General features: G+C 37.9%; 1 protein-coding gene across 1 annotated transcript in view; it reads left to right on the top strand.

The window, feature by feature from the left end:
* NOL10 (nucleolar protein 10) overlaps window positions 1-10,016 on the top strand; it is a 54,385-nt gene extending 44,369 nt beyond the window's left edge. The window contains exons 18-21 of the mRNA XM_061989803.1: window positions 569-742; window positions 1,117-1,364; window positions 6,538-6,640; window positions 9,590-10,016. Coding sequence (XP_061845787.1) covers window positions 569-742; window positions 1,117-1,364; window positions 6,538-6,640; window positions 9,590-9,709 — 645 coding nt within the window. The 3' untranslated portion in view covers window positions 9,710-10,016. The remainder of the gene's footprint in view (window positions 1-568; window positions 743-1,116; window positions 1,365-6,537; window positions 6,641-9,589) is intronic.
* The last annotated feature ends 6,878 nt before the right edge of the window (window positions 10,017-16,894 follow it).

Below are 16,894 nucleotides of genomic sequence, written 5' to 3'. Positions count from 1 at the left end.
ACAGCAGTATTTACATTGAGTTCATTTTACTTTGATGTGAATGAAATTGCCTTCTCCATTCTGTATGCGAAGGCTGTAAAGAAAAAGTGTTATAAGATGTATAGAAACACTCTTAAGTCTTTACAGTAAAACAGTAGTAGCATTGCATAAAGACATGTTTACAAACTTAATTTGTTGTATATGTTATGGAATTATCTGTGTCAGGCAGGGTATTTCCCTTGCAGGTACTGCTGATTAGTCAATAGATATCACCAAATCTCCAGACTAGCTGGCTGAATAGATGAGAAACATCAATTTCTAAATATTAGTAATTGTGTATTTAAGGTGTCTGTAGTGCAAATTAAAAATCGTGTCTTGCTCACAGGTAGCTTACAATGACATTTATTTGTTTTTTGTGAAAGTTGTAAAATATACTAAGCATAAATCTTGATTTATTTTTTATGACCTGCAAGGATTAAAGCAACTGGCATTTTGCATCCTGATTTTGAGTTTTGTTTGATTAAAAAGATGTTACTTATGTTATAAAATCAGAATTTTATAACTCACTCATGCTTTTCTTATTTTCCAGAACCTGCCTAGCCTTCTCAAAGATGATCGTTTTAAGGTCATGTTTGAGAATCCCGATTTCCAGGTGGATGAACAGAGTGAAGAATTTAGGCTACTTAACCCACTGGTTTCTAAAATAAGTGAGAAACGAAAGAGGAAACTAAAGATCTTAGAGGAACTGGAAGCACAAGAACAGGTAAAATATTTTCCATTTGGATTAAGAAAAATCTTTGGGTTTGTTTTTTCAAGCATCCAGAATTTCACCCTAGAAAGAAGGGAAGATGGAGGCAATGAGAGAATGTCTTACCAGCTACACTAAGTGTAATTTATAATGATATCCTAGGTTTTGGCTGTGAACAATATTGTGTCTACGTGAATAAGGTTTGAAAAACATGAAATATATAGATGGAAACAATTTTATAATATATCTTCTGTTTCATTTGCTGTTATTACTTTTGTTCAAATGTTAGTTCTCGTCACCTGTATATGTGCCACGTGCTCTAATTGCAGGAATGGTTTGAAAAGAAAATTAGTTGATGATTTCTTGTTTCATACTATTTTTGCCTGCAGGAAGAGGAGGAAGAACCAGAAGGAAAAGCAAGTGATGCAGAAAGTTCTGAGAGTTCAGATGATGAAAAAGGCTGGGTTGAAGAGGTCAGGAAACAGCGCAAGCTTCTGCGCCAAGAGGAAAAAGTAAAGCGGCAGGAAAGGATCAAAGAGGATCAGCAAACATTACTGAAACCTCAGTTTTTTGAGATTAAAGAAGGAGAGGAATTCAGAAGCTTCAAAGACTCTGCCAAAAAACAAAAATTAATGAAGTAAGACTAATGTTTCTATTTTAGTAGCTAGGGGTAGACAATTCTCAAGTATGTCTCTCTGGTGCAGGCCAGTGGCATTTTGCCTTGGAAGCACTTACTAGAAAAGAGCCACATCTGGCAATTCAGGGACTTATCTTAAAATGAAACAGTTGTTGAAAACTTTGTTTTGTAGTTAAATAAATATAATGTTTGAAGTATAGCAGAGAGACATCACAAATAAGACGAGTAAGAAAGAGGTTAATATTCTGAGACAGATTTGGAGATCCATTACTCAGTGTTGGTGAACTGTTGCTCTGGTAGTGACAGCACTGATGTCTTTGAGATGTATTATTTCTCTACCAGTGTCTGTATGAGGTTGACAGTCTGTATGCGTTTCATCTGACCCTCTAGAAGGACATTACATACTGCATGACTAGTCACTATTTTGGGGATAGAATCAAAGTGGCAAAAGAAAAATTGTTTTGTTTGCTTTTTTTGATGGCATACAGAAACTTTCAAAAAGCTATGCTGTCTTCATGCTGTTAGGTCTTAACAATTTCTGGTTTTGTTTTTGCAATACAAAACATCAGACTTGGGTTGGTTTTGGTGGTAGAGTGGTTTATTATTTGGATTTCCTTGAATTGCTGGTGACCAACTGAGTAATTGGGTACTGTGTAAAATGCACGTCAAACTAAAGTACTTGGCTTTGAGATGCTTAATGCCTGCAAATCTCATTGATTTTTTTTTTTTAGAGGTGAGTTGAGCCCTTCAGAAGATGAGATTTAATAGCCTGTTATTATTTGGAGTGCAGGCACTAGTATTAAAATGTTGAAAGACAATAGCTTCAAAGTTCTTGCAGCACACTGGATCCAGAGCAGAATTTTGTCTAATGTTGGAAACAAATTGCTGGGCTAGATGTATCTCGTAACAGCCATTATGGTTTAACTTAAAATGAAATGATACAGCCAAAGAAAAGGAAGTGAATAATATGTATAATGGGTCCGTTTCTTTACGTCACTGGTGGCTGACTACAACCCAGTTGTTTCATAAGAGGAATTTTCTGGAGATACATGAAGAAACTTTTGATAAAAATTCAACCTGTCTCTTAAATGTGCAAGATTTTAACTGGAATTATCATGTAAAGTGGTCTTCAGTAGACTGTGATTTCCATTTTGTAACCTAAGACCTCTTTAAATAGAAGAAATGGGTTTCATAAATTGGGATTTATAGCAGTTCTGCAGAACTGATTCCTATGTTTTCCTTAGCTATTTTTTATCAGCAAATGTTTTCACACAGGTATTTTTCTTTGTTCTTTATATTGAATATACTCACTCATTCTGAATTCTAACTTTCTTAGATTTCTGCTTCAACTTTCTTCTGATTAGTTTTCTTTCTTTCTTCCAAAAGATGAACCAACTTTTTTCCTTTTGTCATTTTTTTTCTTCTTTGTTGGGAGAAAATCAGCTCTGAACACTCTGACAGAGCATTATTTTAAGGCACTTTTTGACATTGTACATAGATTTATAATCATGTTTAGCAAGTGTCTTCAAAAGAGCCCAAGACTCTGATCAAATAGCACTATATTCCCATTGCCACTGAAATAAAAGGCAATATGGCTGCAACCTATTTACATACAGTTCTTTGACACAAATTCAGCCGCTGACCTCGAAAGGAAATTCTCAAGGACACTCCGTTTGAGGTATTAAGATTCCATTTTGCTCAAAACATGGAAGGCTTAAATGTGAACAAGGATACTAGAAGTGAAGTAAATAAGCCAAGACAGGTGTAAGGAAGAGAAACAAAAAATAAAGTATAATGTGAAACAGGGCTGAAATTATTTCATCTAGTGTCTAGAAAGAGAAAAAAAACCAAACCCACTGCTTCACCTAGGGGAAAAATGAAAAAAAAAATACTGCAGACCTGTTCAGTGAATGGAGGAATACCACTGATGACACCTTTTAAAAGACTGCTTTTAGTGAAAAAAGGAATCTATCTTTAGATTTACTGCATATTTTTGCAAATTGTGGTGCAAAATTAAAGTGGTTTATGTTAGATACCCTCTGTGTGGGAGGTGCGCAGGTGACGTGTAAAATGCTTAAAAGATAAAAAAAAAAGATAAAATTGAGGATAGAATAAAGATGACAAAACAGAAAGGATATGACATTCTTTATGCTTTTCTGAGTTATCATCGAATTCTCTCTCCATGTGTTTTAAATCTTTAAGCGATTAGCTCTGTACTGCCTGATGCTGTTTGTGCTCATCTAAGCATTGCTCTTAATGTGGAGTTTGATAATTGTCAAATTTGTAGAAGAAATTTAGAAGTTAAGAACTGATATCTATTTCTTGTAAGATATAACCAATATGATTCTGCAGTCATAATGACTTAGTCTGTGTTGTGAACTAACATGTTTGGTGAATAAGCATTTTTACATCTCAGAATTTTGTGAAGAAAAGACTTAAATATGTTTTGCGCTGGTGTTATTCGGCGATAAGTAGTCAGCATAAAAATAATTAATTCAAATAACCTACTGAAAATTGGAAAGACTGTAGTGGAATGTACAATCTGGTGAGGCTGGCATGTTTGTCTTTGATTTGATTTATCCAAGTTACGGAATGGTCTGTGACCAATATAATTAAGTGTCTTAATACCTTCACTATGCATTTAATGGCTAGGTGTTCTTTTTTCTCTAATCGTATAATGTTCTACCTGAGGAAACAGTTTATGACTTATATAAAACTGGGTGTTTCTTTTAACATGTTCCTGACTCAGCACGGCTCGCAGCCCAACTTCTAAAGCAGTAGTACGTACTATAAATTGCTTCATAGACCAAAAGTCTACGCATTTCTTTGCACAGGAAAGCTGCAAAATCTACTCATGGTTGTAAAAAACCCCTTGTCTCAAACCTGTCTGCATTTAATTTTCCCCTATTACTCTCTTATGCTTTCACATGAAAACCCATGAAATTTTGCTTTACTTACTTTATAAGTTCCTTGCATAACTTAAAAGGAAGCCATAGAAGGAAGAGGGTTTTTTATCTCAGTGCTAAGCTAAGAGCTTTTTGGTGTCTCCTGAAAAGGTTTGTTATTGAATTCAATAAAAACTACAGTAGTCATGCTTTATAAAGTGTGACAGTCAAGGTTTATGTCTTCAGAGGTGGCCAACAAAATCACCAAAAGCCAACAAAAACATAGTTGAGATTCCTAGGTATAGCTGAAGTAAAACAGCTGGAAAAGTCTTGCAAAGCTATTGGCCGTTTAATGAGGAAGAAACAAGTGTCTGGGCAGGTGGGGTTCTTTGTTTTTTACTGTAGGGCAGGGGAGATTCCTTTTAATAACACTGCTAATGCATCCCTTCAATCAATTAGTTGGGAATAATTTTAAACAAACAAACAAACAAACAGCCTAGCTGTCAGAACTGTGTACTGCTGTGCGTGATTCCCTATTGTTTGAGGCTTGCACGTTTTCAGATAAATACAGCCTTTACCTGAAGCTATTCAATATGATTGAAACCTCACAGCATTTTAATTTTTCTCCTGACTGATGCAGTATGTAGGCAGTCATGCTAAATAATTGCTGGGTAGTAGCCATATTTCTACAGTTCACCTTCAAAGGGGAGAAAAATGGGGCTTCACTTGAATGTAGAAATCCCACCACAGTGTCAGTGACTGATCTTCTGCCACAGTTAGCTCTAAGGCTTAGCTTGTCTTCCCGATTCACACAGATGGAACGAGTTTTTGCATGTACTCAATGAAAAATATACTGCAGAAATAATACAGTCAAAGTACCTAGTCGTGAGAAATAAAGTAATGCTTGACAGTAATGTTTAATTGTTAATCTGAAAAGCCTTTGTTACATAAAATGGCTCATTAACCAAAACTCAGCGGACTTCAGAGACTTCATGCATAGGCCACAGTCCATGAGCCCTTCATCAATAGCAATTGCTATTGGCTTTGGTGGCTGCTCATCGTCTGAATTTTTATGATGACTTATTTTCCACTTTGAAACTTGAACAAAAAGTGTCTCATAGCCCTCTTCAGAGAGATCTAGTAAGGCACTAATAGCAGTATCTCCAATTGCAGAAACTGATTTTGTTTAAAGTTAGGCACGTGTTTTTGAAGCACGTCAGAGTGCGTCTCATCATTCAAGCCATGTTGTATTCTCACGTGGCCCTACCTACTTGTAGGACCCACATTGTAGAGGAAGGAAGAACTGTTTTAGGTCTCACAGGTGCCTTTAGAGAGACTGACTTAAGCCAGCACCCTACCTGCCTGCCTGCCTGACCTCTGCGCTGGAGGCTACGCAGTATCAAGGTGTATTTCCATTCCTCAGCTGTTCCAGTTTACCACCCAACTTACTGAAGTCTGCAAGGGTGATATTAAATATCAGCTGTCAACTTGGAGCAACTGGGGCATGTCTGTGTGCCTTGCTTTTGTAGGGGCATTAAATTCCAGTGAGTGAAAGCTGAAAGTGGTGTCAGTTTCAACTGCAACAGCCACCTCCTCTGTGGAAATGCTAAGAGTTCAGTGCTGGAGGGAGAGGCTCTAGACCAGCTTTCTTACAGAAACTAACTGATAAGTACTGTGTTCATGTGGAAGGCCTCTTGAGGGTCAGGGTCTCTCTTTGTTTGTCACATTCACTCATTTGCATTGTCCTTTTATTTAGAAAACTGTTAGACTGCAACAGTCATTTGTATTTGGACTAAGTAGTTTGTATCTCTAAGTGAAGCGATTCATTTGGTGATGAATTCATTCTGATGTATCATCAGAAAGAAAACTCAAAAGTGTTTCCAACTGGAAAATGATAAGATTTCAAGAAAACTGTATACATAGCTTTACTGAGTGTTTTATTTGTGTGTGGATCTGTTGCTGCAGATGAGTATTCCTGACTTTTTCTGACATTTCATAGGAAACTATAGCAATAGAAGGATGTGATTTCTTTCTCAACGACAGTCCTGTTGCTTTCTTAGCAAAAAAAAAAAAAACAATGAACTTTACATAAATTTTGAAAGTATTTCTACTGAAAGAAATATGTGGAGGGAATGATTTGACCTTGTTTTTCTCTTTACTGAATGCTTATTTTTGTGACATTTCAGGGTTTCAGAGAAGTTAAGACTAGTTTTGACTGTATTATCATCAGCCTTTATTATAGCAGAAAGATGGCAAGAACAGGGACTAATGTTAATTATTCTCTGCAGGAAAACTCTTGGAGATCGTTTAAAGCTTGAAGAAAAACTTGGCACCCTCGATGTGTCTGATACCACAGTAGGCAGCAAACAGGCAACATTCAAATTAAAGAAGGTGAGCTATATAGATATATAATTTTTTAAAGATAATATGCAAGTAACTTTAGTTTTTGCATGAAAGAACAGGAACTTTAAAACCGTCAAACAAATGTCCCTCTTCATTTCTTTATAAGCTGCCAACTCTTCTGCTTCTTGCCAAGAGAATGAAAGCCTCCGGTAGTGCACTGTGTGTTTATACCCTTATAACTCAGGCAACACTCATAAAAATACTCAAATACTTCTGTTCCGGTGGAAAATACTGACTTCCATCTTTTAATAGTTTATTTGCAGACATATCATCTTATGACCTTACCTGACTTCTCTGCCAGGACTGATAAGACCTTGATCTCCAGGTCCAATTGCATTCAGAGTGCTGTAGGTGACAGAGGTTTTCTCTTAGTTTATAATGTTGCTACATCTCAGCACAATAAAAGCAGAGCTCCCAACTACCTTTGTCATTGAACTTGTGTGACACAAATCACAAGAATGAGCTCTGGTTCTGCTCTACTTGCCGAATTCCATTTGAAGAGCGTAGTTGACTGCTGGTTATCTACCTTTCCCAAAGGGTTTTGATTTCCCATCCCAAGGAATTTTGTAGGTCACGGACAGGTGACACGGACAGGACTTTATAGCGTGAACAGAGTTAGGTGCGTGTGGGCATCTGCTGCTGCTGCTGTAGAATACTTAGGGATTTTTTTGCTCAGTTCACTTTAGAACTGAGGAAAAGGCACATTGTAAGAACCAAAGACCCATATGAATTGATATTTGAGCTGTCAAAACATGCTTCAGTTAAAACTATTTTTCTCAGGTAAGCCTGTTTGCTATAGTACAATTCTCCTTACTGGTGGTCAAATATTATTCTTACTGGTAAAACTGCTGTCACAAGAATGGGTAAGTAGTTCTTGGATTGTCACGTTGGATATGCCTGATAATTACCTGATAATTGTCTATTTGCAGACGTTTTTTTTTTTTCATCTGATTTCTGATTCCTGTATTGCTGTAATGTAAAATGGATTGCTTGTGGAGTAAGTCACAGGTTCCTCTGCAGTGCTGCGTAAGATGCCCATTCTGGGGATTTTACCAACTGCTGCAACTGATATGTTAGTTTCTTGCAGCTAATTCAATGGGCTTTGCTGGGCTTTGACAGCACAGTCTGTTTGATAGTAGCTTTAAATTAGAAAGCTCAAAGTCACAAGGTTTATTGTAATTGGTAGTGAGCAATGAGCTGTCACCTTTTGCTAACAGTTTTGTGAAGATTTGGGAGCAATGTGAATGAAGATGGATCCAGTAGTGGTTCAGAATGCCAGATATATATATTCAAAAGCCCACGGAATGGAGCAGGGAGAGCTAGGAAGAAGTCATGCTATGCATTATGCTTTGTCTTGCCACTTTTCAGAGTATGCAGAGATGAAGTTGGCAAGCCAAATGGGATTTTAGTGTTTCTCTGATCATCGGCTTCTGCACTGTGGTCGCCTCTCCTTAAAGTGCAGCTGTGGTTAGGAGTAGGTAGAAAGACTTAGTGAGGGAGAGAATTGTGCTTCCATAGGATTAGTATCACTTGACCTTGTAAGTCAGTGCATTTCACAGTTCAGTAGTTTTCAGGGAGCTTTACTATCGTTCCTACAGAGTGGCATCCAGTTTTTCAATTTCAACGCACTTTACCATAGCAAATACATATCACAAAATATCAGGGTTTCTAAAACACTTCAGTCCTCTATACCTCCCTAGTAGTGTAAGTACATTTAAAAAAAAAGCTTCAAATGCAAGTCAAGATCATTCCATTTCAGTACACTGGTGGTAGCAGTCAGCATTCTATTAAGTAAAAGTTCTCAAGACTGTTCCAGACCAAGTCTGGAGACACAGAAAAACTACTTTCATTTTCACATAGTGGATTTTTTGTTACCTTACTTGAGTGGAAACAGGAGTCAATAAATTTCAACGAAGTCTAAAGACCTCTTAACTTCTACTACCACGACAGGAGTAGGAGCTTATCGACACATTTGGTAAACTGGTTTGTGTCTCAACTCAGCCAAAATGTTGTGTCTATACGTGTAAATCTCTAGCTGAAGTTTAAATGGTACTTTAACGGAGGTTCAGGGAGAGACAGGCTGATGCAGGAATGTTACTGTTTACGGAATTAGATGCACTGGGGTTGCAGCTGCATGTTCAATACTTCTGTCACACTGTTACTGCAGTTTATCCTGTGCTGCTGTTGAAATTGCTCTAATTACTTGAGTATTTTATGTCATGGACAGTTGCCTGAGCTTGGCTAGTTCAAGTCTGCTAGTTACAGTTTATACTTAATTTGAAGACAAGCCTTAGTCTTCCAAAGAAAACAGTAGTTTATGACTGTAAGAGCCATTTCATCTATGTGGTATGTAAATTAAACTCTTTCAATGTGTTTTTGATCAAGGGGAAAAATATTACTAGAGCATGTGCCACAGGAACAGAGATTTTATTTTCATGTAGAAAGTCTTTCTAGAATTGCATACAGCATATCAAATACTTTCAGGAGCTTCCAACTAAGAACAGTTCTTAGAAAACCTGTATTTTTCGGCAAATTTATTTAATTGTTCTATTATTTTAAAAAACATGTGTGCAAATATTACATGTGGTAATACTAGTTAATCAAAGTAGATACTAAACAGCCTCAAATTGTGCTCTACCTTCAAGGCATTAAAACGTACATTCTGGGGTGTAATTTTACAGTCTATTGTTAGAAATACATTATTTTATTCACTGTTTTTTGATATCTGTCTTAAGTGTTTGCTCTGAATTTGTTGGCATGACAATGCCTAGGGATATCCAGAATCAGTAGGTACGATGTAAGATAGGATGGGACTGTTTGCAGTAACATTTCCAGATTTCCCTAATGGAATTCTGACTTAATATGCAGATACATGAACAATGAGGTGATGTCTAAGTTTACCAGACATCTGAATCTGTTTTTGTTTTCATATTCTAGTCAGAGCAGCAAAAGAGACAACAGGAAGCAGAGAAAAAACATCGTCAAGAAAGAAAGACTCTTAGGCGTTCTGCTAATCATCTCAAGAGCAAAGGTGGAAGAGGACGACTGTTTCGTTGATTTGTTTTATGCTCTTTTTTTAAAGAAACTTTTTTAATCTCGTTATTTGGAAGAGGAACTTTTTCAAGTTGAGACACAGTAATGCTGTATTTGGATTTGGATTCATGGATGAATGCAAACCCCAGAACTTCCTAAACCTTGTGTTAATTATTGTAAAGTTAATGGAAGTAAAAGTATTGACCAAAGGTCACTATGAGTATTGTGTGTTACATGCTCTGGTGTGAACTGTATTTGTGCAGAAATCACTAGCAACTGGTTATTGTGTAACCCTAGATGTTTTCTGTGTAAGAATTTACATACACAACAAGGCTGTCTGTCTGGTTTGGGTTTTTTTGACTTAAGAGCTGTGGATTTTTGCTTTCTAAATTCTTTATTTGTGACTGCTTAGATAAAAGATGAAGGGTAAGTTATTTTGTCTAAGAACTTATATTTACAAGGATGCAACAAATTTTTCTGTAATGATTCTTGGAGGATGACACATGACTGTCTTTTTCAGAAGCTGACTTTGGCTTTATATCCTTGGGTTGCCTCAGTACAAACTCTCATCATGAGGGCAATTGATAATGCTTGATTTAGACTCCTCTGAGTTAATCATAGAGTCATAGAATGGTACGGTTAGAAGGGACTTTTAAAGATCATCTAATCCAACCCTAGAAGCAGGTCCACCTAGATCAGGTCGCATAGGAACGTGTCCAGGTGAGTGACTTTATAAGGAAACCTCTCATGCCACACTGACGTACAAAGGGGAATCTCAGAAGCATAGTCCAGTTAAGTTAAATTTTGTGAATATTGCCTTTACTCAGAACCTGTAGGACCAGGTTTAATATGTTTTGGTAAGCCAACCATGGTTCTACATAAGTCAAGTGGTATATGTTCACATAACAAGCACATTAAGGCTGTGCCAGTAGCCTCCAATTCTTCAAAAAGTTAGTTCAGTTAACTTAAGAAATTAGAACCTACATTAAGGAAATGACACAGAAAAGAAATCGGTAATCTTATTGATTCCCTGAAGTGTTTTTATGCTGACCAGGATACAGCATCTGTCTTTTTTTCTGTCTTTCAAACCCACCATTTACATAAATGGTTCACTACTTAAGCAATTTTTTTTTTTACTTCTAATCCTAAAGGAGCTGTGTTTATTACTTTTTAGAAGGCTTTATAAATTGTCTTCTTGCTAAATCCAAGAAACTGTGAAAATCAGATCCAACAGGAATCAGTGGCTCTCCACATCACTGTAAATCTTTTTAAGAGCCTTGGAGGTTCTTAAGTGTTCTACTTTGTAAACCAAAGAGTTATTAATCTGGTCAGGTCTCTGGACAGTATTTATCATAGAAATTTTGTGGTTATTTTCACTGAAAACGTTGTTCTCTCATATCCTGATGCTTTTTTTTTCCTTTTTTTTTTTTTTTACAGCAGTCACATGGTTACTTTTATTTTCTTCTCCCCTCTTTAATTTACCTGCTCTAATTCCTTGCTTCTGTCTCTAATCATGTTGTTTCCTTTAGTTTAAAAATGCCTTTTGCACATGGCATTTCCATCTTTAAAGCATACATAATAATCATCTCCTCTTTGTCCTTGCATTCAACAATGGATGAGTCTCTCAATACTTATTTTTAACCTCTAGCTGTCAAATTCCTGCATTGTCTGTAAGCTACCCACTCTTTCTGTTTTACACAGAGCTCTCCAGTATTCCAAAGTCAGCCTGTCCCATGCTGTGGATGAAGAAATACTGTTCTTACTTCTCTTTAGCCACTGAGAACGTGTGATGCTGTTGTGGTTGCTACAGGTTGTGTCCCTCTTTGTGGAGTCTTGTCCTCTGACAACATTCAAGCCTCTGAAATTGAAATACAATGCAATTTAAAATTCATACTAGTGAACCATCTTTCCCTTGGAGGATTGTCTTATGTCTTAGAAATTATCTCTGTGCAATTCAGGTGTGTTTGCTTCATCTGCATGGCTAGACCGAGACTGGAAAGATTAGTGGTGGAAACTTGCCACCATTCTGGTTGATGCAGAGAGAATTAAAGATTAGATGGACAGAACTACTGCTGTAAGAACAGGAACCTGGAGGGGTTTGCTCCTCCTCATGGTAGGCCTAAATCTCATTATGTTTGATTAAGAGATAGAGGTGTGTTTATGGCTTAAGGCTCCCATATTTCAGCAGTGATTTTGTTGACTGCTAAGAGCAGTAAAAAAAAGAAGTGATTTGTCTCTGGGATAGTAGTAACTGGGTTTGAAATGGTTAACTTTCTCAAAACAGAAGAAATACACTTTCTAAACTGATTCTTGTGATAGACACCTGGTTTAGGTTAGTCTTTGTCTTCTGCTTTGTCTTCTGTGCCCTTAAGGAGTACATCACTATGACAGTACTGATCATGCATTCAGGTTGAGGCCTATACGTTTAGAGGAATATACTTCATGCTGCTAGAGACAAGGCACGTGCAGACTGTACTTAGCACACCATTTATTTCACATAAACGGTATTTGGGATGGACTTTAAACAGTGCTTGAATGTACTAGGCATAGCCAGTGAGATGCTTAGAAAGATAGGACTGTGACTGATTGAGGCTAGCTAGAGATAAAAGTGTAATAGACATCAGCCATTCTAGAGAATCGTTGTAGAAAAAATGGAGCTCACGGATGTAATTTCTGAATGAGAACATTTAAAATTGGCTCAAGAACCTGAATATTTGTGAAAGGTGTAATTGCCAACCGGTTGTGATGTGCCCCTCCAAGGAGGAAGACTGTGCTGCTTTGTAGGTTTCTCTGTGTCTTTGCCCAGAGCATCTGCCTTGTGGATGGTTCTTCATGCAACAGTTTCTTCATTTGTGTCCTGGATTCCTCAGGGCTTGTGTGAGCTCATGGTAGAATAGGGCATTTGTGTCAGGTGAGGGAGAGGCGAAGCTCTGTGCAGTCTCCACCTTAACTATGACTGAGTTCATGCTCCACTAGAGAACTGCTGGCTGATGTAGATTTTGAAAGACCAAGAGAATTAACTGAAAACAGGTCTGTAGTGTAAAAGGTGTTTTCCTGCTGTATCCATATTCCTGAAAGGAGGACCCTTCATTCTAATACAGGGAGAGAGATATTCACCATATCTAAAGCAGGGAAACAGTATATCGCTTACAAATTCATAACTTAATTGAGATAATATGTAATCACAGGCTACTTCTTCCCGTGAACCAGCAGCCGTTAGAATTGGTGACACCTAGACAAGTGGATTTCCTGGCCTGCAACTGAATATTAAATTTTAAAAAGAAGGCAATGTTCTTTCTCAGTGACTCATTTTGGTCAGGAGATGTGTTCAGTGTTGGCATTTTGTGAACAGTGAGGCACAGTTCTTCAGGAGCACTGCAGCAGAGGTGAACTATAGCCGATGAGCTGTGTCAGGCTGCCTGGCATACATTGGAGCCCCAGAGCTTCTTGATGGAAGAGGGGTGGGGAATCCTTGCAAGCCCTGTTTTGAGGTATCAGGGAGAAGCAAGAACAGGCAGCTCTGAGATAAATCAGACTGGGAGCTCAGGGTCACAAGGTGGACAGGGATTGTGACCTCCCTGGTAGGAGGTGCTGTCTTGCAGTCATCAGAGAAGAGCAGTAAGGTGACAGCAGGTTTCAACCAATGGCCCAGACAGATGTCCATAATGACCAGACAGGTCCAGGGTCACGTGAACAGGTCAGGTCGGTTAGGCACTTGTGCAGGCATAGGCACACCTGCAGAATGGCTTGGGCAATGACAGGAGTGATGTTGCCCCCAAGCAAAGCAGGGACAGACGTCTGGCAAAGCTGCTCAGAACACTTTCTGATGTGACTTCTCAGAGCACTCTGGATCCCAGTTTGTTACCAGGGCTGTCTTTCAGCACAGGCAGCCAAACCCTTGGCAAGATGGGGGAGAGGTAACAAAGCCCTAAGATCCCACACAGGAACCTGGCTTGAACTATGTTTAGATTCTTGAGATTGATAACACAGATTAATTTCCTCAAACAGCTATCTGGGGGAAGAGTTAAGAGTTTCAGTAGTAGCTGACATATTAACGCAACGTCATTGCAACCAAAGCAGACATTTCTTAGATACCAACCTGATTATGTCAGTCAACAAGACTTCATTTTCTTCAGGAGTCAGTATTACTGTTCCTAGAAGCTGAGCAGCTGCTGGGATCCTTTATGACATTTAAGGTAACTCACGTACTCTTAAGGTAAGTAATCAGATGCTGTGGCTTCATGGAAACTCTGATTGTTTCATACATATGAGAATTTAGTGGGATCACTAAGTGAAATCAGTTTAAAAATTGCCCATAAATAAATTTACAGTTAATGGTTAAATGTGAGTGAAACACTACCAAGCTAAAGAAAAGACCTGCATCTGATGTATCACCTATACTTGAGTACTTTTTTTACTCCAAAAGTAATGTAATTCACTTTAGATAGGCTATTAGTAATTGAACAAACATAGAACCAAATGTTCTTTCTAAAATGCTATGCTGTTACTAAGGCAAGAAGCATGCTGTTTCCCTGTGACTACTGTAATTGAAATGGAGAGTAGATGACTCTACTGGTTGTAGGGCATAAGGAAGAGGCATGCAGTATTAATTAACTGGAACCATTTTCCTCCATTTGTCCCATCCTTCTGCTGAACCACTGACTAGTTTTATCTTTTCATCTCTTTCACAGAGATTAAACACTTTTTAAGCTTGTCTCCATAGCTAATGTATTTTTCTGATCTTGGGAATTATGAAGGGTTTAAGCTGAATTAAAGCACATTAATCTATTAATAAATTTTAGCTCTTGATTTAGCTCTATGTTTCAAAGCCCATTTTACTCAACAACTGATTCTTTGTGATGAACATGAAGTAGTCCTATCACCAAAGTGAACAATAATTTATAGTACAGCCTGCAGAAGATAATGAGATTTAGCAGACCTTGTAGTTTACACAACTGCAGGTTAAAGAATTCCTTCATTTTAAAGACTGTAGATGGATAACTGTAAGCTTTGTGATATGGTTTGTAAGTCATTCTGTCTATAAAAATGGGTATTGCTAATTTCCACACCCATTCCGCCACCTATACTTTTAGGCGTTCTCTCTCTGCCCCTTTCATCTCCCTTGATGACTGCATGTGTTAACTGTATTTAAATATCGCTTCCTTTCTTCTTTTTTTTCAATTTGGCCCAGATCCTCCATCCTCCCGGGCCTTACTGGCAAATTTCTGTGGATAATCTGTGACATGTTACCCTGTGTTTGTACTGTAAGTGGCATTTCCATACAAAATACTTGTAAACATCCCGTGGTACAGACTTGCACTTGCGCATCAGCAGAGGTAAAGTAAGCCGATTTCTCTCCAAGTGAATGAAAACTGCGATGCCTGTAAATCATGCATACTAGTATAAATTCAGAAACGTGTGAGTCGGTTGCTGACTCTGTTTTTCCGGATCTCATCTTCTGCTCTTTGCTTGCCTGGTGTTTTAGACTGTGGTGAATGTGCGAGGAGTGAAGATCAACCCTGAGTGTATTCAGAAGGGAGTAATTTTTCTTTTAATAGGTTGAAAGAAATAATTGCAGAGATAAGTGCAGCATTTTCTTTGAGAATTACATTCAATTAGAGTTTAAGTAAAATAATTTTACAGCAAGGTCAGGTATGACTTTCAAACACTATCTTTCCCAGTGTGGTCGTGCTTCACAAGTGACGTTTGGGTGAGCTTACCTATAAAGGCGAGTTCTTGTTCCCATTTAATTCTTCACTGAGTGGAGCAAAAGTGAAAATCCAATTTCCTCATTAAAGAGAAAACTAGGCAGTTGAAGTGGGAAATACCAGCCCAGCCCTAATCAAAATTTATACTCCTAATTCCTGGAAGCACCCTTCCCTTCCCTACAGCAGTTTCTGCTAAAGCTGCTCTGTCTCTCCTACTTATTATCTCTTTTTTTTAACATCTGGCTATTTCTTATAGGGTGCCTATTTCTGCACTCCAGTTTTTCTATTAATATCAGGATCTATAGTACAGATTTGTACAGATACAGCACAGATTTGAGAATGAGCATTAAAGTGGTGATTGTAGACAGGCTCTGTTTAGGTACATCTTGAGCAGAATGGATTTGTATGAGCTTAGCGATGTGGAGACTGTGACATCAAAATACACGGTGGGGTTTGGGAGAGCTGGCACACATTCCTGGACACGTCTGACCAGAGGTAGGGAGGAATGTTGCTTTAACCTCCCAAAATTCCACTCTTACTGCTCTGTGTGCATATGTACTTGCTGTGCTAGCTCTTACTTCAGTAAGGGTCTGGCTGGGAAGGTGGTGTTTTATAATTTTTTTTAAGACTTTTACAACTGTACTAACGTAATGTACAATTCCATACATGCACAATTACGGTATATACAGTTACACAAAAGACTCAACATCCAAAAGCATTCAAATGATACATCATCTGACTTCAGTAATGAATAAGAAGTCTGTTCCATTTACCAACGTTTCTCCTGTAAGTATATTTTCTGATGTATTTTAGCCTTTGTAATATTGCAACTTTATATTGCAAGTGGAGTGCAGACAGTAGGAGTCGTAAGACCATATGTGTACCTGTAAGGATTTAATCATCTGATGCAAATCAGAATGTTGTGAAAAGTAATTATCTCGTCTATTGGGATTTTGCTGATATACTTATAAACTGAATCAAAAGGGAAGATTTCAACACTCCTTAGCTGCTGTGGTTTTTAATTCTTTCCCAGATATAAACAGGAGATTGCCCAATGGGACTATGACACTGTTGCATTGAAAATATAAGGCAATATTTTAAACAAATCTCCACAGCAAATAAACATCCTCCATCTGGGATATTTTGGATAAGTTACAACAACTGGCTTTTGCACAATGCCATGGTAACTACATTGCTGCGACTTAAATATTACTAGAAGCAGAGCATAGAGCATGTGCTTTGGATGGGGCCTGACACTTGAATTTACAGGTATAGGCACAGGCAAGGACATTGTATGTCATGTCCCACATGTGCCTGTAGCTGGGGTCTGGGATCAGTAAATTAACTGTAGTTTAGCTAGTTAAAGGAAGATATTAGATAAGTATTGATAAGTTTAGAGAAAGTTATTTTAGGAGAATTTGGAGGAGACAATCCTTTATTTCCGTGATCAGTCTCAGACCGTGAGAGCTTCCAGTCAAAACTGGAAGAAAATGGAAACTTC

This window comes from Colius striatus, chromosome 2 (assembly GCF_028858725.1).
Source record: "Colius striatus isolate bColStr4 chromosome 2, bColStr4.1.hap1, whole genome shotgun sequence".
Lineage (NCBI taxonomy): Eukaryota > Metazoa > Chordata > Aves > Coliiformes > Coliidae > Colius > Colius striatus.
The sequence above is the reverse complement of the archived record's forward strand: the minus strand, read 5'-3'. Positions and strand labels throughout refer to the sequence as shown.